At 36.1% G+C, this 22,102-nt stretch overlaps 2 protein-coding genes across 4 annotated transcripts; both read left to right on the top strand.

Moving 5' to 3' along the window:
• The first annotated feature begins 512 nt into the window (after positions 1 to 512).
• LOC112565870 (polycomb protein SCMH1-like) lies at positions 513 to 16,693 on the top strand. 3 transcript variants are annotated; one of them, XM_025241723.1, is made up of 13 exons: positions 513 to 604; positions 2,071 to 2,118; positions 2,653 to 2,723; positions 3,292 to 3,526; positions 3,684 to 3,772; positions 4,299 to 4,542; positions 5,018 to 5,248; positions 5,604 to 5,804; positions 7,767 to 7,967; positions 8,898 to 9,029; positions 9,237 to 9,376; positions 10,136 to 10,303; positions 10,897 to 16,693. In XM_025241723.1, the coding sequence occupies exons 2-12, from the start codon at positions 2,073 to 2,075 to the stop codon at positions 10,259 to 10,261; spliced, it is 1,716 nt and encodes a 571-aa protein (XP_025097508.1). In that variant the 5' UTR covers positions 513 to 604; positions 2,071 to 2,072; the 3' UTR covers positions 10,262 to 10,303; positions 10,897 to 16,693. The 3 variants fall into 3 exon arrangements, with proteins under 3 accessions (XP_025097508.1, XP_025097507.1, XP_025097509.1); XM_025241722.1 differs by having other exon boundaries at positions 10,136 to 16,693; XM_025241724.1 differs by having other exon boundaries at positions 598 to 616; positions 10,136 to 16,693.
• Positions 16,694 to 19,828: 3,135 nt separating this feature from the next.
• Positions 19,829 to 21,234, top strand: LOC112565965. The gene is made up of 2 exons (XM_025241865.1): positions 19,829 to 20,570; positions 21,140 to 21,234. Exons 1-2 carry the CDS (start codon positions 19,829 to 19,831, stop codon positions 21,232 to 21,234), a joined length of 837 nt encoding a protein of 278 aa, XP_025097650.1.
• The last annotated feature ends 868 nt before the right edge of the window (positions 21,235 to 22,102 follow it).

The following is a 22,102-nucleotide window of genomic DNA, read 5'->3' as shown; positions in this document are numbered from 1 at the left end:
TCTTCGCTTTTTTTATAATAATAAATTGATAATCCTGTCATCACCATGGGATTGTAGATTCTTGTTCATTCACAATTGTACACCTCAGATTTATGGGTCACCAAGATTAGTTAGGTGCGACATGCACAAAGCAGCGTCGACATAAGGCTGCTACCCTCACATCATCATGCAATCGTTTATCAGGATGCTCAATTTAGTATGATGGCATATCATACACAGACGAAGTGTTACTAAGAACTAACTTTGAGTAGTGAGTGGCTGTTCGTGAAGGGAAGATAGAGCTAGGTCTGTCCACTTTTGTTCTTGCTCCCGCATAGTTTCTGTTGACGGCCCGTTGTCTTGTTCTAGTTCTGGTAGTTCCAACTGAGGAACGGCGATATCTTCCATTGGAAGGACATCTTCTCGCCACTTGTCGTCTATTAAATCCATTAGGCGTCCTGGTCTTTGCCAAGATTCGATTTCGCTGTCCATGGTTTTCCACGTTCAAGATGAGTACAAGGGGGATAACTTTCCGAGACTAACAAGTCTCGCGAGATTTTGAGTAGCGAAATGGCGAAGTGTTGATGTTGTCTGGCGAAACTCTTCGCACCGCGTGCATTTGCAGGTACTATCTGATGTTAGTTACACCTTGTTTTTTCTGATCCCACATCAAACATGACTAGAAAGAATTTCTGTTTGCTACACGAGTTTATTTGTCTGCACTTTATTTATAAAAATGAAAGTTAAAATGCATCTCTTCTTTGAGACAGTTTCTAACAGGCTGATTGGACCCATTCCATTGTACATTAAACTAATTAAAGTATTTCCAGAAGTATCCCAGTACCTTCCTAATTATGTTATTTGCAAAGCTTTAAATTTTGATAAAGTATTTTTCTTTTTTACTGTCTTTGTCAACATTTTTGTAATGTCGATAAAAATTAAGTTTGTGAGACAGCAGCCATTGTGTTCAGTTAAATCCAATGATCGATCGGACTGCGGTAATTGCATCGTCATTGTGAAAATATTAGTCATATATTGCTAGTTTCCAGTCATCTTTTGGTTATTCTTTGTTATGTTATACTTTTGAGAAATTCGGAGCTACGACAAATTACTTCACTTTCCTTGTGGCCAAAGAGTTAAACGAGTTTCTTTTTAAATACGTATGTTTATGCTCACATGAAGTTAAATATTGTGATAAATACAGCAGAAGTGGTCCACAATGACTTGAGGATTAAGGAAGATTTGTGTAATATTAGTGAACCATTGGATCTTAGCGGCTTTTGATGTGCTGAGGTGGAGAAGAGAAAAACTGAAAGCAGATTTCTCTAATGATATTGGAAAGTTTGTTGTAAATCCACTTCTGTTCTGATGATGAGAGGGTTGCTAGATTGCTCAAAATTACTTTTAGATTCTTCTATGTGAAAATGCATGTGTAAAAAAGGAGTGAGTGATTTCCAGACATAGTTACAATGCACCTTGTTTCAAGCACACCCCTAAACAAAATCTTAATGTTCTTTCCAATGAAGTGCAGCCTGCTCTAATAAAAGAGCATGCAAATGATATGTTTTTAATCCTTTTGAGAATTTTTCTGAGTCACTGTGTTCTGTCATTCTTCAATAATATAGTTTCTATAACACATTTTACAGAGGGTATTCATTCTGCTCAACATTGAAAAATTATATCAATTATCAGGCATTGTCCATAGGTCACGTAACAACTATAGTTGATAGGTGTAACTATCATTATAGTTGATAGGTGTGATAGTTTGCTAGAATGCATGTGTTTCAAAACTAATATGACTTTTTATAGCAGGAAGTGACGTGTTTGTAGTTGATGGCTGTTTAACAGGGAAGGCATATGTCAAAGTGACTGGTAACCCTTACTAAAGCTTGGCTGGATTATGAACACATGGAGAGAACTTTATTGAACTTTTTCACTTTGCATTTTAGAGAGAGTGGAGATAATCAATTTACCTGTCCTTTACTTTTTACAGAGGAAATGAGAATGATAACTGTCATAGTGAACTAAGTTTTATAATAAGTTGCTTTATCATTTAATTATTTCTTATTATTTTCTTTCATTTTAATATAGAAATGGCCTCAAGTTCAAGGGGATCATCTTATCAGTATGAATCTCAAGGTATAAAAAGTTTTTGAAGGTCTTTTATAATTTAAATTCATTGTTTACAGTTTTCATGGTCTTCATTACCATCTGATACTGATTTTCCTTCAGTCTGTCTCTTCTCACTTTCTTGTTTTCTTCCGCTCCCCCCTCTATACCTCTCTATTATAATAGGAATATTCACCAGTGAAATGCTTTATAAAAAGTGTATATATAAGATTAAAGTGATTATGATCATTACTAGTATGTAAGTATGGTCACTATTATCCTTTTTTGTCATCCTTATATCCTTCATGTTCCTAGACCTTGTTTCATAATAATTTTATTGCAATATAAATGATATTCTGGCTTTTTATTTGGCTTCATGCAAGTGGAAGTATACAATTATTGATAATGATAACTTTTGAATTACTGGTAAGATGTCAATGTCTAAATTGTAGATTATATTTACTTTATGAGAAATATGCAAATTATCTATCATTTTAAGTGAAGTTGAACTCTGTGTCATCTTATTGTTACAGTCTGTTAGACAAGATATGTATTATTTTGCAGGGAGCTTTTCTTGGGACAAATATCTAAATGAAACTAATGCCACCCCAGCACCCATTACTTGCTTTAAACAAGTATGTATTCCACATTGGTATATGTCTTAACATGATTGGGCACAGAGTCAAGTTTAGAGTTTAGTTCCTCTGCCTAATTCAAACGAATAACATGAAGATCATATAAAACTACAGCTGTTACTTTGCATTATCTGGTTAGACAGGGTGTCAAGATGGATATTTTAAGAATAAATAAGTTTACTGATAACAATTAATGTCTAGTTTAATAACATTCCTGCAGCTAATTACTTTAATGAGAGCTTGCTATCATAAAGATTATGATTCAGAGTATGAATTTTTTGCTTTAGAACATGATTTATCATGTTGCAACTACTCATGTTAATGGTATTTTATTTTTATATGATTACTCTTGCAGTTAGTTATGTATTAAGTTATTATTAAGTTATTTATTATTTGCAGGTCAGTAACAGTTCTGAAAGTTGTTTAATTCATGATTAGGCTTACAACAGCATTCACCAATGTCAGAGACAGTAATTGAAGGGCTATTGCTAACCTGTGTGAGAACAGAAGTTCAAGGCATTTGAGCAGCATATGTGTAGAAGAGCTATTTCAGTAATTTTGGTTTCAGTGGCCTGTACCACCAGCCAATGAGTTTGGGTTCACCATGAAACTGGAGGCATGTGACCCTCGTAATTTGACATCAATCTGTGTGGCAACAGTTGTTGGAATGCAAGGGCCTCGCTTACGACTAAGGCTAGATGGAAGCGATAACAAAAACGATTTTTGGCGACTGGTCGATTCGTCTGACTTGCATCCCATTGGCTACTGTGAATCACATGGTGGTTTGCTACAGCCTCCTCTTGGTTAGTGCATCACTTGAGTAAAGTTTTATGGTTAGCTAATAGCATGAGTTTGTCTGGTGTGAAATCCTTTAAAATTCTGTGTTCTTTTTCTCATTAATATTGTTAAAAACTATTGCAATGAAGGGCATGTGCTTTACAATCAGATGTGTTTCTACAGGCTTCAGAATGAATCCTTCATGCTGGCCTTCATTCTTACAGAAAACACTGAATGGAGCGAAAATTGCTCCAGAACGCTGCTTCAAAAAAGTGAGCATTTGCCCTTTATTACTTTATTCTATATCTTTATTATTTTAATTTGTATAGCAGGGGGAAAAATGTAAAAAGCTATAACTTTTTATGATCATTTAGCATGAGAATTTTAGAACTGTTTAGGTTAGCGTCCTATGTTGTAAATGTATCTAAACAAGCAGTTTCTTTTGTGCACCATTCTTAATAATGTCACTAACTGTATGTCAGTTGAAAAGTAAACATCACAAACTTGTATTACTGGACTGCTTGCAGGCAATTTTTTCCAATTAACTACTAAAACAGGGCTGGTGTATATTAAGCTTCTGGTTTAGCCACGTTTCAGTTTAACAACTAGAACAAGGCTGGTGTATACAAAGCTTTCGGTTCAGTCATATTCATTGTTTAGGCTTGCCAAGACCAACAGCAGAGAACTTCGAAAAAAGCTAAGAGTTGGTCTTGGCAGACAGACAGCAGTCCACCTGTACATGTCCTTGGTAAACATAGGGCTATAATATTATTTATCCTCTCCTGCTGTGACCTCTAGGAACCACCAACACCCAAAAGTAACTATTTTGAAGTGGGGATGAAGTTAGAGGCTGTTGATCGGAAAAACTCGCAGCTCATATGTCCAGCCACAGTGGGTGCTGTTAATGGAAACCAAATCCATGTGACTTTTGATGGTTGGCGAGGAGCATTCGACTACTGGTGCCAATATGATAGTCGTGACATTTTCCCGGTCAAATGGTGTGCTTCTTCAGGACATCCACTTCAGCCACCAGGACAGAAAGGTTAGGATACATTTAGGGCATCCAGTTTATGTTGGCTGTTGATATTTTTCTTTCACAAATGGTAAATGTACCATTTTGACAAACCAAATACAGTATCTTAACTCTTGTCAGTTGGGAGTTTCTTGTTCATCTATAATAATTCATAATTCATTGTTGTCTTTACAATGTTTAAATTAGCTGTTAAGAGCTAAGTAGCATGTAAATAAATTAATTTTTGGTTCTTATATATATATAGCATCGCTTTAAATCTTTCTTTCCAATTTTTAAAAATAAAATGTGCTTAATCTTAGTCTAAATTTGATATAGATATGTGTTTGTGAGTGTGTGTGTGTGGAAAGAAAATTGATGTGCACATTGCAAAGAATTTTGATATGCACTTATGCATATTGATTTTATATGATGAATTTATATTCATATGTAGAAGATCAGTACTTTCATAGGTGTAAGTGATGGTGGTGTAAATTTCTGTCTTAAGGAATGCCAACTAAAACCTCTAAACAAATGAAGGAGTCAGATTTGGTGTTAAATATTCTGCCACCAGCCATGGGGACACCACTACCCTCACCATCTCCTACATCTCCCAACACTTCCACTACTTCAAACGAACGCCAGGCACAATCGCCAAGTGACCTTAGTCACCCATCTACACCTATGCTTGTCACTGTCTCAGAACCAGACACCAGCTCTGGACAGGGAGGCTCTAATGGTAGGTATCCTAAATAAGTCATTCATGACAACTTGATTTTAAAATTTCAATAACAACATAAGAATGGAGAGCAGTAATTCATTACATAATTGATATCTTTCATGGTAAAGAATAATGCTTCTAATAATCATTTGTCTTTGTGCCAAAAACGTATTCAGTATTGAAATTTTGTTTTTCGTATTTAGCTTTATATGTTGGCACTTTCGTGAATATTTTTATCTGATATAAACTGTTGGCACTTAAATTTGGCTTGTTGGTAGATTTCATAAAAAAATGCTTCCTAAGGTTGATGAACTTCACAGTTATCCATAGTCTCACCCTGTTTATGTGAATTACATTTTACTTTCTGTTGCAGTCTGTGTCTATGTTAATCATGGCTGCTATTGTGGCAGTTATCTGAACCCACGCAGAGTGTCTAATCTACCATCACAGCTGGGCCCTGGCACTTTGAGTCGGGTGTTACAAGAATGTGTGCAAAATTGCATAGACTGTGCTGTACAGGAACGGCAGGTTTACAACTTGGTAAAAGAAGGCAGCAGTAAAGTTATCATTACAGGTGTGTGAGTGGTTTTACTGTTATATTAATGAGCAGTTAATTCATTTATTTCAAAGGATTTGAATTGTTTTTGCTTGGTTATTTATTCTTTGTCCCTACCAGATGACATGACCAAAGGAGATAATATATGCCTGGCAAAAAGAAGTTGTCCAAGAAATTCCTGACCTCTGGTGGCATCAGAGAAAAAAGCAGTTATGCTTTCTCTCTTTTGTCCAACCTCTGTTTTCAGAGATGGAGCTGTAAACAGAAGTTTGCAAACAGAAAAGCAACACTAAAGACATGTAGCAGAAGTGAGCAGCCACATTGTTTTAATGAATGAAAACTGATTTGTTTCCTCCCACTTTAGACTGTGGCAGCTGACTGGTAGCCAAAGGATCACAAGCACTGTGCAGAACAAAGCAAATTATTATTTATTGTGATCATACTTTCCCTGGTGGGGAGATCGTGGCATTTACAAAAAATCCCTAAAATCCATTTTCACATGTGTATGCAGATAAATTCATAGTAATAATAATGAGGATTTATATAGCGTCTTTCCAAAAATGTTTTGCTCAGAACGCTTTACATAAATTATACATAGACTAGATAATAAACAACCATGCACCCATATTAACATATAACAGACGTTCGCTCCTACTACAGAAGCTACTCACACACAAAGTAAATGCAGACATACATGCTTAGGGTCATAATGATGTAGTTCTGAAAAGATGTGTCTTAAGTTTGGACTTAAAGGTGGTAAGAGAATCAGAGAGTGGCGAAGGCTGATGGGTAATTTGTTGCAAGTTGATGGGGCTTGATAGGAGTAAGACCTCTGTCCATACATCTTTTTCTTAGTGAGACTCACAGAAGCTTAGTGTCAGAAGATGAACGAAGAGGTCAAGCGGGTGTATAGATGGGAGCGACATCTAGACAACAAGCAGAGAGGATGGAATAGGATCAAGCTCACGTTTTGGGGCTGCTCTTCAGACAAATTTTTTTAACAAGTTGTTCACTAACTGGTTCAAAACCACAAAACGGACTGTTGTAAACTGTATCTGACACAGACGAAGGTGGAACAACAGCTTCTGGCATATCAGTACCATCTTATTGGTAAAAAACTGCAAATTTCTGTGGGAGATCTTGCACAGGAAACACGGGAGTGGAGTACTAAAGGTTTTGCTATCATTAAATACCTGTTTTACAGGCAAGTATTTTTTCGGAGAAAATGTGGACTTTGCTCGGTGAACAATGTCTGTAACACGACTCCTGGCCACCTGAAATATCTGATGGTGCACATTGAATCCAGTGACTTGCCACTCCTGCTCTGCTTGTCTCCGTTTATGTTTGGCTTCCAGAAGCTCTGTACCGAGGGTGGTGTACCAAGGTGAGGGGGGACGCCTGGAGACCAGGCAACGGTCAGTGCGGCGTGACTATCCAACATAGTATGGAGAGTTCTGACAGCTCAGTGATGGTGGATTCAGGCTGAATGTTGACGCTTAGGTTGGCCTTAAAAGCCTCCATGTTTAGTGAGGCTATGCGCTTCCTTGTAACCAGGCGGCATGGCTGGTTAGGCAAATTCCAGTGTAGACAGCACATATAAATGGTCCCAGGACAATACATGTTCAATGGCTGACAACTTAAGAAGACAATTTCCCTCTTTGTAGATCACCCAGTCCACAATATGTCCCCGAGTGTGAGTGGGTTCCAAGACAACCTGTGCTAGTTCGACTATTCCTATGATATCAAGTACTTTCAACATGTAGAGTTGTGTTGGTGTGTTGAAATGAAGGTTAAAGTTACCAAAAGTAGGAAGCGATCCTTTCAAGCGCCCCAAGTGCAATACAATATTCTGTTACTGCCCAGAGTTTATCTCAACTACAAGAAGCTGGTGAAGGAAAGGTGATGTGTGTGTCTTTAGTGACCACAATGTAGTTGACATTCCAGTACAGAATTTATTTTTTAAATTGTGTTTTTATACAGCTACCATGGGAGGAAAGACATACACAAAGCGCCTCATTGCAGTGGAGAGGGTGTCTACCTTTTGGTCATTCCTGGAGGGTCTGCTGGAAGAGCTTGGTGCATGTGAAAATCTTTTCTCAGGGCAGCCTCTGGCTGGACCTTGTCCCAAGTGCATAAGACAGCGCCAGATGACACCATCTGGATCAGGAGCTGCTTCTCATAGTAAGTATCTGGTGGCAACACATTTATTTCTGTTTTATTTTCAGTAAATAAAGTTGCTTTTAGATAAATCTGCAGTGACAAGCAAGAATCAACTATAAATCTCCACTGTGTAATAAACCTCCTTGCTTGATGGGTGATCATGTGACATATTGTGCACATTTTATGCACAGAGCAGAACAAGTGTATTGTAAATGATAAATTTAATAGAAATGATTTTCAAAAGTCTTTTCAAAGAAGTATCTTTAAGTTTATTTTGAACTTTTGTGAATTCATTCCATACAGACAAAAAGCAATGTGATTTATCGCTTAGAGCCTGATTGTGGCAATGTTTTACAGTAAAGACATTGACACACCATTTTAAAGAACATTTTTTAAACATATAAGCAATGTGATTAATTTAAATAAAATTAATTTAAAGCTTTTGTTTTCTTTTACTAAATTAAAATAAAAGATGGTAACTGTATGAAATGGAGAGCTCCTGTCATGAGGTAGGTTTTGAGCCAGAAAATAAAATATTTACACAACATATATAAACGTGAAGTGCCAAGCATTGAAATATTTTATTAGAATATATTAGACTTAAAATATACTTTTATTTTCTTGTTATTTTTAGTTGTTGAAGTACAAATCCATGTCAAGTTGAGTAACCAGTAACCATCTCAAACATGGCGCTTGATGAATGGACTCATTGCCTACTTTCAGATATAACAAAATACCTGATTGGTTGACTATTTTAACTCTTTAAGGGAAGTAGTTCATAGAACAATTTCTAAATGTACCAACAGTTTCTTTCATTTTTTTATTCATTTATATTTATGCACAGTGTGATGTATCTTGTGATTTTACCCTGTGTGAATTAGTGTGCAAAACAGGAAAAAGTTCACTTTTGCAGATGCAAAAATGATACGAAAGATTTAACAACTTTTACAGCTTCAGAAGATGATCTTCCTGTACCTGATCCTCATGGGTTTAGACGTAGATGGTCAACTGAATCTGGGGACAGTCTGAGAGGAGCTAAGATGCTCAAAATGGACCGCCGATATTCAGCTTTTGAGGCAGAAGGTAGAATGTTGCTTGGGACTTCCTCAGTAATATCTTGCTGTTCTTTTCCAAAAGTTGAATGATTTTGAAAATCTAACACAAGGGCAGAATTATTTGAAGTGCCTTGGTCTTCAGATAAAAGATATATTGTTCCATTTCCAATTTTCCATATAACATTTTAATGTCCAACATTTTACCTGCACTTTTGCTTGTTTATCAATGTGGCAGCAAGCTCAACAACAGGTGATAATCACAGCTTGGCACCACGTTCCTCTGACCCAACACTGTGGTCAATTGAAGAAGTTGTGCAGCACATCAGTGAAACAGATGCTGGCCTGGGGACACACATGGAACTCTTTCGGAAGCACGTGAGTTGTGAAACCTCTTTCCCTCAAGCCAAGCTCATCATTTGTGATGCAAATAAACCCACACATCAGAGAAGTGTAATTTTTGCTCTAAAATAGATAGATATTAGGGATTATTTTCACAGGATGTCATATTTTTTCAAGTACAGAATCTACATTTATTCAAATACAGTCATGTCAGCATCTTCTGGAGCATTGTCATAATTCTCCAAACCCTGAATTCTGACCTGATATTCTTGTGATTATATTTGTACATAGGTTTATACTTCTTGTCTAAGATACCCTCTTTGATATTTACAAATGCTCAATTATAATTTATATTATCATTTATTTTAAACAATAATTGTAAAACATTACGATTGTTTATTAATATCGATACATTATGATTCAATACATCTGTCATGTATTTCAATGGAAAAATGAAATCCATCTGTCTGGCTGACGATCTTAACTATAGCTTTTATTTGGGGTAGGGCTTATGTCATGAGCATACTGAAAAATCATTTTAGAGCTTATTTTTGGGGGAAAATTTTTTTTGTATGAGACTAGAAATAGGTTATAATACAAAGACTGTTTAAAACCCAGGTCTTTAAAATGTAAAATGCCCTTGTTGTTAGTTTGTTTAAAAATTATGTATTCTAATATATTTAATAATCATGTAAACTGATTTAATTTCCACTGCAGAAAGTTTTTTTTAAGACATGCTGAAAATAAAATGTTGAATAAGGGTACAATGATAATTTTTCTGAATTTTCGGTACAGGAAATTGATGGAAAAGCCTTCATGCTGCTGAACAGTGAGATGATGATGAAATACATGGGCCTAAAGTTGGGTCCTGTTCTTAAGCTGTGCAACATCATTGAAAAACTCCGTGTGCGCACAAAGTGATCTGCTATTACCATCCAGTCCAGTTGCACAGAAATAACAGAAGTGTGTATTTTAGTTGGGAGCCCTTTGAAGATTCTTATGAATTTGCAGCATTTTTTTCAAAACATTTTATATGAAGCTTTAAGCAGTGTAGTTCACACACAGCATCATCTCATCCCCGGTTGTTTTCTTTCAGTTTGCCTCCTTTTTTTTCTCTCATGCAGACCTGCCTAAAGACATGCACAGGTGCATGCAAACACAGACATCTTCTAGCTCAGTTCACCTACTCTTCCTGCACTTATGTTTCCATAGAAATATGTTTATGTTGGACCAGCTTTTCATTGCTGTCATACATTAAACAAAGCACAGTAAAGGTAGATTTTAGACCTGGTGATATGTGCACTTCTCCCTGTTTCTGGCCTAAATTTTTTCCTGACCTTATTCAGTGATGCATACCAGATTCAGAGATATTGTATCTGCCATTAGTGGATTGTTTTTGTTTTTGCAAAGTTTGACAGAGAAGTAGATTCAGCTTTTATCATTTCTTGATCAGCTGACTCACTGCCATAAAACAAAAGAAATGAGGAAGCCCTGTTTCTTCTTTTCCACCATTACTGTTTGTGCTTTTTTGCATCTTACACATTAATCATTTGCAGGTGCGTGTTACAGGGTGTAAGCATGAACACATGTGCTGAACTGTGCACCAGAGGGTCCATGTCAGTATTCTGCTAATGCAGTGATGTGCTCTTAATCACTGCTGCACATGTAAATATTTCTGAAATCCATTTTTAATTTTATGCAGTTGTTTGTTGGGAAAGGAACTAGGATTTACATTTGTAGGTGTGTGGTGGATGGGCATTTTTCATTCGGGGTTCACTTGTAGTTTGAGTTTAGCTGTGTTTTCTTTTAGATTTGAAAAAATGACCTTTTCTTTAAATCAAAATTCAGATTTTCTTTTGTGCATTTAAACAATGTAGTGGAACATGTTTTAACAGAAGTAGAATGTATCGAGTCTAGTAAAACATATTCCACATCTAGACTCAGTATATATTATCTTTATTAAAGTGTTTAAGTGGAATTTATAGACCCAAATTAAGCTATAACATCGGTTGGAAATGGTGAATAATTATTTGGTTTGTTCAGAACTAGATTTATTTTTTGAAAAGGTACACTTGCAAATTAAGCTGTACAATTCGAGGATACCAAGACATTGTTGGACCATTATAAGGTTATTTGCAGGGTATTTTTTCATGACAAAAAGGAAATGTTTATGCATTTGTGATGTTATGAAGGGTATAGAAGTAAAGGAAGATGGTGTTTCTATGTTGGAATGATTATTGATGCAATGCAAAGTATGGATGCATGGACACATTTGGCATTCTCCAAGGATGCTAGCACTAGAAGTTATCAAATTCATTGCAAGGCTGTCTTCTGTTGTCCTGTTTGAAGGGACAGTAAAATAGCTGGAAAAAATTTTCCCTTTAGTAAAATTATTTTTAGCATGTGCTTTTTTGAGCCATTTATTTATGGACCTTAAATGTTTTCCTATCAATGCATACATTTATTTAAAAAGTGATTAGAGAAAACTGGAAATATGTGACTTCCATAGTTTTGGTCTCAGGTGTCTGAGATCTTAGAGATTTGAGCAAACTTCACAGCTTTAATTCTTGATAGCTGTACACTTCACTGATATAGTGCAAATGCCAGATGTTTATTAAAAACAAAATGTTCTCCCCTTGTTTAAACAAAGGCTGTGTAAAAGGCTGATGTGTCCAAATTTTTTTTTTTATCATGTGACTGAATTAATTGCAAGGTACTGAATACTCAAAATCCAAGCAAATAACACTGATTGTTTTGTAAAATGCAAACCTTTGAGCATTGAAATTCTTATCTTCAGACCGTTTTGTTCTCTGTACCATCACCAAAGTAGGCCTGCTGTTATGGTAATAGTTTATTAGCATGAAGCTCTTGCAAAAGCTTTACAATATCTTTCAATAATGAAAAACTCCATGAATGAAATTTAAATAATGCAAGTACAAACTAATGATAATGGTATTTTCAGTTACCAACTTTGAGCTTAATTTCATGTTTGACTGTGTTAGCCTTTAATGTGTAAATTATCATTAGTTGTATGTCGCTGTTACACTTAGAAAGGTGAACTAGACATCACAAAGAAGTTTATGTGAGTCATCTTGATTATATACACAGAGGTAAATCCTAAAGGAAAGAAAACATGAGTCAGAAACTGATGTGCACATCATTTCTTCATCAATTTGAATAAAACTTTGATATCTAAAAACTTTTGCCAGTGTGTTCACATGCAGCACACAATGGTTATATTCACACTGTCTGATGCATTAATTGTAGAGACTTTACTGATACAGCCTGTTGTGGTTTGAATCATTTTGATGAAAGATGTTCAGTTGTTAGTATGCTGTGAAATTGAAGTGGTCTCTTCAAGAGATTCACTTTTGTTGTTAACAATCTTCTACATAGGTGTTTGAAATGGTAAGGGTTTGTGAGAGAATCTGTGAGTGTGTCTGTGTGTGCATGTACACATGCGTATGTGCATGTGTCATGAAAAAGCTGTGAATTGGTATAAAGGACATGTTTTAAAAATTGTGTGTTTTACAAGTCGTTTTTGCACCTAGTGCAATGGACTATTCTCCTTTGAATCTGCATTAAGTCTCTACATGGCTTTCTTTGCACTGTCAAGTGCATTCCATTGTGCACAGTTAGGAGCCATGATAATTGTGAACGTTTGTAAGTCTTAAAGGTTCATTTCATCACCTGTTAGTTTATAAATGTACTCTCAATTTTCAAAGGAAAGATATTGAGATATCTTAAATGTTCCACGTGGAACCATGCACTTTGAATGTTTTTTTCAAGAGAGAATGTGTGTGTGTGCATGATTGTGCTTGCACATGTGCATGGATGCAAGTAAACATGGCTGTGGTCAGCTTGATTAAAGCGCCTGGGTGTCCATCTCTTTGTGCCTTCTAGAATGACAATTTGGCTGCTAATAGCTGTTGATTTTGTGCCAGATCTTTAGCCGACTGGTGCTTCAAAACCCCTTTGCCCCTTACCATTAGAGAATTCCAAATTCGAAATGCAGCTTTGTGGACAGCTGTGTTCAAATCCATTTTCTTGACAGAATCATATAAGTAGTTTGTGACTAACAAGTTTTTTGGCAGTCCACAATGCATTAGTATCTGAAATTTATAATACAAAATGCCTATACCCATTAAAAGTGCACTTTATAGAAGTGGTCAGTGTAAATGAGCTTTTGGGTACATTTCTTTCCAGTCTCCCAGTGTGTTATTTGCTTGTGTTTTTAACTGTGTCTAGACACCAGCTGCAAAAACATTCCTATTGTTTTGGTGTCTCAAAAATGATACTATTATCGTTCACCAAACAACTCTGTCAAGCAGCCTTGAATTTCTATGCCAAAGATGATGTGGCTGAAGTGGAATCATCTTGGAATGTGTGCAAACAAATCTTTGAATAAATTGTCTCACTGTTATAATTTGTTAAGAAACAGCTACATCTTTTTGTCTTGCAAGGTGTTGATTTTTGTCTGATTTCCAGTTTATACTTGCAGAAGTTGAGAGAAAATAGACTTTGGAAAATATGTATATCATTTTCAGCTGTAGCTTTTTGGTATAACATTAAGTCTTTCTCATTTAGAGTCAGGGAATCCCAAATTGGTGCTTATAAAATACATCATATATAGTAGGAAGAAGAATTTCATTTCTTCAGGTCTGACATAGAACTGACCAGAAAATGGCATTGTATTTTGTTATTTTCTCTTTTTAGTTATAACTGAAGTTTTTGTCTAAATATATCTTTGGAAAAATATTACATTTCTATTAGTAAAAAGTGATGGAATACTGAAAGAAAAATGATATATAACAGATAACATACTTCTTGCATTCTGTCAAGCACATCTTAATGAAAATCACAGCAGATAGCATTTAAGATGCTCACCTATTATTATTATTAGTAGTAGTAGCAGCAACAGAAGCAGCAGAAGTATATGCACACTGTGGTGTTGATTACAGAAAGAGCACAGAGAAATGCTGTTTTTGTAATCCCAGGTGTACAGTGGTGTTACTCATTTTAAAAGTAACTTAAGTCTGCACCAGACGATAAGACTAAGTCACAAGTAAATTCAAACAAATTAACAAATATGACACAGGCAGGCTTAACTGCATTGATGATCTGAACAGTCTTGCCAATTATTTATTATTTCACTCAGAGCACTTTTTGCAAACTTGTAACAGTCTTTCATAAAAATATGTGTCATTTAATGTTGTTTCCTGCTACGAAAAAGATAAAAATGAAATACCATTAAAGTACCAAATGTATCAACAGGAATTGTGCAGGGGCCCAGACTTTAGAGGTGCTAAATTTGACAGTAAGGAACTGCTTGCTGGACCTAATTTTATCCTAATTGATGGCATAAAATCTATTAAGTGTAATAAAGAACAAGCTAGGGCAGGTCTAACTCTTTAACATTTACGAATGCAATATGTTAATGTGTACATTTCTCTTGCACAGGTACACATGTATACATCAACTTTCTTTTTTTATTATTATTCTCATTAAAAAGATAAGTTTTTACTCAAGCTCCCTAAAGATATTTAAGCTATCAAAAATAATCTGTAACATGAAGGTGTTACATCGACTATATTTTTTTGAAGTATGGACAAAGTGCTGTCTACAGCTCCCAGACTATACTATGACATGCACATTTTTTATTTTAAAGGACATGGGACAATCACTTAAAAATACTGAAATAAACATGATGGGAAATAAATACATCCATTGCCAGATTTTTCTAAATAGTGACATTTATATAATTTAAAAATATTTTTAAATAGGGCAAAATGTACGCTATACAACTTGCTTTTGACACCATCACCCTCACCCCCAATCTCTCAACATGCTGTCTACTGTGACATGGATGTTGTGTTGTTCACAAATTTTCGTGGATCTTCATGGATCATTAGATACTTTTCAGGATTGACAGGCAGTGCCAGTGATCAGAAACTAGTCCGTAACTACTAGAGCTTAAAGTTTACCTTTTTATGCCCATATTGTTTAATCATTTGCACTCAATTTAGTTTTCCTTTTATACTTTTTGGAAGTCTAAAAAAAGTTATATAAAAGTGAATACTTACTTCAATGACATGGCATTGAAAACTAGGAAGAGTTTGACATGTCAAAATGTTGCCTGGTTTGAACTTACTTTACATAAGCATTTTAAATTATTTATCGTGTTAATCAGATATAAACAAGAGAGAGAGACAAAGGGGGAAATTATAGCAATTTCAGGAACCAGATGATTATGGTAGCTTTTATTTTCAATCGTTTTCTCAGGGAATATTATTATAACCGGCTCAGAACTACGTTTTATATGAAAGCTTTGTAAATCTGCTGTTAATTTAGTTACACCTATTTGTATGTGCATGTGCAGTATGTATTGTATTTTTCATATTGTCCATGAACGAAGTAATTGTTTTTATTTAAGCTGCATGCTTTTCTTTGCTCTTTAAATTTTTTTATGTTGCAAAAACTCTTGAATTTTGGAGACTGAAAAGAGTTGTTTTGTCATTGTAGCTCTAACCCACCCATTTTCTTTTCTTTTTTTTTTGTGTGTATGTTTTTGTTTTTGTTTTCTTATTGTACCAGTCCTGGCTGTTCTTGCCAGATGAAAACAGAAGTTATTTAAAAAGTGTCAAAATTTAAACATTGTTTTTCTTCACCTTGCACTTTTTTTCATCAACAAAAGCTATTACAGAAGCAATATTACAAATAGAAGTACTGCTATCAGAAAAATTGTGTACAAAGCAGTCAGGATTGCCTGTGTCATAACATTATCATATTCAGGAGATGATTTGAGCAAGCCTGTGTCTTCACATTAAACTGTGTGTTTTGAGGAATGTTACTATGGACTCCCTCCCATGACATTTGTCAAAAATAAAATGGTGCTCAGATTTAAAGTATTGGATGGCTTTATGTGAAGACAATTCCTTAAGCATACTGACATCTCAGAGTTTCTTTTTTTTAACTGTACTAATAATTTAACTTGAATAATAATTGATTTTAGACTACATTTTCTGTTCTGGAATATTTTATTTCATTCAAGTGGAGATAAAATTAAGAAAGTTTTCATGTATTGCTTGACTGACGCATAGTACTTCTCACTTTTCATGTTGATTGCACTTTCAGCGTCAATCCTGAAATGTTTGATAGGCAATAAATACCATAAACTGCTCTATGTTGTTATACATGTTATACGTGAATTCTGCAGACTCAAATGTTGTCAAGAATACTCACCAAAATGACACAAAATCTCATGAAAAAGCTATGCATGACCCACTACATACAAGCAATAGTGAGCTTAAGACACACTCAACACATAGGGAAATAAAAGGAAAAAAAAAAGAGTCAGTGCGTTATTTTATGAATACTTATAATAAAGATGACTGCATGGATAAATACATAAAAGAGAACACATCAAGAAAATAGTAATGGTTCTGGTCAGGCGTCACTCCATCCTTGAGATCATACCGATCCAAGCAAAAGACTCCCAGAGAGTCATTTTTATAAACCAAAGTTCTCGGTCATTCTGCCGATGGGAGCATTTGGTCTTACACTCAAAAGTAATCTCTGACAACAAGATGCTGATCATGGTCTTAAAAGATCTGAACAAAGATATGCCACTGAGTTTTATACAACTGAGTCCCAGACATGTTTTAGTAGAATTATTTATAACTAGCAGGGTATACCTTCATTTACGGCTCCTACCTTGCATCCATATCTAACAAGCTCATTGTTTATTCGCCATCAAGATATCTTCGTTCCGCTGCAGACCTATTTTCAACCAGTCAAAAGTTTTTGCGAGGATCCTTACGGTGGAAAAAAGTATGGAACTCGATGGTATTCTCACTTTGAAACATGCTCCCAGCTCCAAGACCCAGGCGCTGACATAGGTCGCGACCATGATCTTGTAACGAAGCTGAAGCAGGAAGTGAAGCGACTCTCAGACATCCCCGGAATTGGCTTTGATGTGCAGAAGTTGCAAGACCCAATAGCAGTGGTGGTTACCAGGGCTGTGATACCACAGGGTTAGGTGGGCGATCCAACAGACACAAAACCTTCAGCAAGAAAACACTGTGTGAGTACGGATAATAGTTATCTACAGGACCCGAACTTGGATATAATGTAAGAGCTAGAATCTATTGGAGACTGATTCATATTGTGAAGTCCTGAAACAATTAATGGTAACCGAAAAATAACATGAGTTGGCAGCCTTTGGTTATCCATCTATAACATCCTCAGTCAGTATTGTATGAACTTCACAGTTGAATTTATCATGATTGGGTATATGTTTAGTTCACTGTATACAAGATTATTTGGCGTACGAATATCAACAGCAAAGAATTTCTCTTCCAGTGCTAAAAAGGTGTTTTTCACAGTACTTGACAGATTTTTCCAATCCCCAGATTTGAGATTGATATTGTGTCTTTTACTGTTTCTTTGCGTCGGTAATTTGAAGAATACATCAACGAAGTAGTTATTGTGAGCACGGAGCCTTGGCATTATGAATATGCATTGAAGGTGGCTAAACACAGTCCACCATACATCCATCTGTGTGTCACTTAAATATCCACCTTTCATAAAAACGACAATATTACATTTATCCATTTTGTATTTAATCATGATGTCGTGGTTACCGTCTGTTGTTTAACTACGTCAGTGGACCTATAGCGATTTCAGAGATAAGTGCAACGTCTCTGCCAAAGACAATGCCAATGATCAGCTTTAATTATTTGTCCCAGTGGGCAATTTGAACATGGAAAGGTGCTATAGTTACAAAGTAAAAGTTAGAAATAAAAGTAAGAATAAACGAGATAAATAACTAGTACATCAAGCAAAGGTGGCACAGTGTCTTATTACCATGGTCAAGGAGTCACTGGATGAAATGACTAAAGGCGCGCAACATAGATGTTGAAGCCAAATCTTCTGGTTCATGGCTTTGTATATGTATTCCTCCACTTACCTCAACATGGCAAACTTTGCCTGGACACAAATTCTGATGCATCACATAGCCAAATTTATGAAAGTAAGTGTGAGTGACAATCGTGATATTAGATAACTTTAAAACCATCACAGTTTCAGTATGGTGACTACATGTTGTTGAGCCCACGATCTCTGCGAGCAAAAAAGTAGAAAAATGCAGTTGTAAAATTGAATAAAACTTCTTCTTTTAGACGCAATAGTAAGTAAATAATTCATTTGCCTATATAGACCGCTACTGGCCATGATTCTTGTAATAATTTTCTTTATCATCTGACAGTCTTGTTATTCTAAGTTTCAAACTACTTAAATGGTTTAACAGTTGAGATATTTTTCAGAACTTTTAGTAGACGACAGCTCATGGGTTTTTTAAATAAATGTTAGCTGCATTGCTAAGGAATGTTGTGTTCGATTACCTTTAGTTACCTTGTGCTTTCTGTCAGCGCTCAAAAAAAGTTACAGTCATTATCTTGATTCCCCTGAGAAAGAATCAAGCAAATATTAGAAAAAGGAAATAAAACCCCGAAAAATAAAGAAACTTGTTAGCATGCTGGAAAAAAGTTCTTTGAAATTTGTGCTTTTTCTGAAACAGATAATTTGCCAGCAATTATCCTCAGAAAGACGAAATGATAGTGATAATGTTTAACTAGCTCTTACTTCTGTGTTTCAAGCAAAACTGAATAAAAACACAATACATTTTTTTTAAATATTAGAGTTAATGACAAAGATGGAAAAAAAAACCCCGCCAATCGATGTAATTATACCTACCCCCATGTCAACAATCCGAAATTTTATTTAGAAGAAAAACATTTAAATTTGTCAAGATATTTAAAAATCCGAAACTTAGGTCTCATTAATGTAATAAAATACATTTTTCCAATTTTTAAAGTGAGACCAGTCGATTCATACTTCATTATAAACGCCAGTGGAGTTATTTTAATTTTTAAATAATTAGTTCGAAGCATGGTGAAATTCAGTATAAAAGCTCAAGAAATTTGAATTGTGAAATTGATTCTTGCATTAAAGGCAGCGCTGAAGACAACTCCACATCATTCCTCCTGTACCTTAGATATTTCGTCTGTACATTGAAGAGACAAAGTCTTTTAAAGGATAAGATGTATTCAGCTTAAAATCTGACCGAGGCTTTGACATAATCGAGATCGCAGAACAACAAACGTGAGAGGACAAAGTTTCGAAAGTCAAATGGGGAAAATTTCGTTTTTAAGGTACAGAATGAATCTTCAAGTTTTGATAACCGAGGGTTAAGCATTGGGAAATAACAATTCTACCTACTGCTAAGAGTGATTGTCAGCGATACACACAGTCATATTGGTCATGAATCTCTCTCTCAATACCAGCAACGATATTTTGAAAAGTAAGACTGATGTCTTGCCTTGGAACAATCCCGACAACATCATTTCTTATGATGCATATGTAAAAGTGGCAACTTATTATAATGTTGTGATGAAGCCTCTAGTAGTTGCTCTGGGAGTGTCAACAAACATGGTCAGCTGTCTGGTCTTCAGACGCCAGGGAGTGAGAGACCGCATGAACCTCTGTCTCTTTACCCTGGCTCTAGTAGACATGACTTACCTCATTTACTCTATGGCATTTTCTTTGACCTTTTGGATAAGAATGTTGGAACCGAAAGCAGGGGAGGAGCTATTTGTAAAGACTCTTTATTATGCCATGGGAGTTAATTACGGCTTGCGAGAGGCCTCCACCTGTATCAGTGTCCTGATTGCTGTAGACCGCTGTCTGTGTGTTGTGTTTCCACTGCGGGCTAACACCCTCATGAGCACTAGAACCATGGGCATCCTCTTGGCTACCATTGTCATCGGCATGCAGCTGGCCTTCGTCACTACACCTGTTAAGAGATACGTGTTTGCTGTTTACGACAACACCACAGGTGGGACAAGGTGGGCAGTGGCGCCGTCAGCTGCCTGGCAGAAGAGCGAAGTTCTCCTTGTGTACGACAAGGGAGAGGACACCCTCATGCTGATTGTCTTTCCCCTTGTCATCTTTGTCCTTGTGTCGGGATCAACGGCCACCACGGTGGTGACACTGAGAGCCGCCATGTCGTGGCGAGAGAAGACCAGCTCCACCAGTAGTGACTCACAGGGCCAGCAGGTGGCGCTGACCAAGATGCTTGTCCTCGTCTCGTGCGTCTTCATCGTCAGCAAAGTGCCGTGGGTCGTCATCACCTTAGTTAGAATTTTTTACCCTGACTTCTCCCCTACCGGAAGTCAGTCTAACATGTACCTGGTGCTAGAGTTAACCGCTCATTATTTTGTCTATTTTCACAGCTCTATTAATTTCTTTATTTATTACTCGCGATCCTCCCGGTTCAAGTCTCATCTGCGCGCTTGTTGTGGTTCTTCTCACAAGCTTCCATTACGCCCTATGAAACATTTGTGTTTCTAAGGTAAGGGCCTGAGAATTAAACATCCTCACATATTTCTTGCCTAATTTTCAAGAAAAAGCTTGTCTGAACGTTTGTAAACACGTCAATTTAAAGAACAAAGCTTTCTACCTCTTATATTTCGTAAGTTAAACACTGCCCCCAAATTTGACGAAAAAGTTAATTTATAGTTATTTTGAGCTTATGGCATGCTATATATATGAATGCTCAACATATGTTCTATCCAGTATCAAAGTGCTATCAAAGTGTTAGGGTTTTCGCTTTTCAAAATCCAGGCTAAGGCCAATAGAAGTTTCCACACTGCAATCCCCGCTCTTTTCTAGACATGACAAAGTGTCGGAAAATTCCTAATATGGACATTTTATAAACGCACTTTGCATATGCCCAATCAGAATTCATCAACGCCGTCCTTGACCGCATTAGAGTTCACGCGATTACACTTCGGAAGTTATCGGGTTTCCCACAATCCAACTGTACCTGTAGCTGAGGATGTAAGCAAATGTTGATTTAACTTAAAGTTAGTACGAGGATATTTTCTGTCAGAGATATTAACGCTACATATTTAATGCTCACTGTGCCAGTCAGACGCTCATTTCTTCTCAAAATACCACGTGCAAAAATAAAAACAAACAAACAAACAAACGGCGATAGCATTCTAAAACCGTCGTAGCAGCATAATTACAAAATGTAACTAATTAGTGCACATAATTCTGCGATCGAGATCACCATTGATCATGTGGTAAGCTTCTCGAGAGAGAGAGAAAAAAATATAAGCCTTGAATTCTGCTGTTGATCTCAGTAATAATCAGGACTAGATGTGAACATTTACAAATTTGAGTGAACTTGCAATAATTCATATTTGACTACTTTGTCTGGAATGTAAGGCAGCAGGACTTACTTCAACATTCGCACAGATTTTTTAACGGGCCGTTTGTATTTTAAAATTTTGTCACAATATTATCATTCACATAAATTTGCAAACACTATACTGGCTTTATTATCAGCTTATGAAATAACAGAGAGAAGAAATCTCCGTATAGTTCTAGCAATGAAGTTTGATCAACCATGGATATTGGAGTGAATTTATATAATATTCCTAATAAAGTGACGAATGCTATCTGGTCAAGCTTGTAGCCAATCAGTGTCTAGAGACCACAACATTGTCAGCCTCCTAGAAGGCCAGACAGCTGGTGCTTTTCCCAGAAATCTTTGACAGAAAATAAGGAACCATCTAGCCTCAAAAATCATCCATCTAGCCATCAAAAATCATGCAAAGATAATTCATAAAATAATCCTGGAATAATGAATGATAGAATATGACTAGCTTCTCAAAATGCTAGTGCACTCAAAGGTGT

This window comes from Pomacea canaliculata, linkage group LG6, assembly GCF_003073045.1.
Source record: "Pomacea canaliculata isolate SZHN2017 linkage group LG6, ASM307304v1, whole genome shotgun sequence".
Taxonomy (NCBI): domain Eukaryota; kingdom Metazoa; phylum Mollusca; class Gastropoda; order Architaenioglossa; family Ampullariidae; genus Pomacea; species Pomacea canaliculata.
This window is presented reverse-complemented; position numbering and strand designations above follow the sequence as displayed.

Bases quoted from the DNA above. Each gene is read 5' to 3' on its own strand.
- LOC112565870 (XM_025241723.1), top strand. From the start codon at position 2,073: ATGGCCTCAAGTTCAAGGGGATCATCTTATCAGTATGAATCTCAAG. The intron at 3,773-4,298 runs GTGAGCATTTGC...TGTGACCTCTAG, and splicing joins CAGAACGCTGCTTCAAAAAA to GAACCACCAACACCCAAAAG. The intron at 5,249-5,603 runs GTAGGTATCCTA...TTTCTGTTGCAG, and splicing joins TGGACAGGGAGGCTCTAATG to TCTGTGTCTATGTTAATCAT.
- LOC112565965 (XM_025241865.1), top strand. From the start codon at position 19,829: ATGGTCAGCTGTCTGGTCTTCAGACGCCAGGGAGTGAGAGACCGCATG. The intron at 20,571-21,139 runs GTCAGTCTAACA...ATGCCCAATCAG, and splicing joins TGACTTCTCCCCTACCGGAA to AATTCATCAACGCCGTCCTT.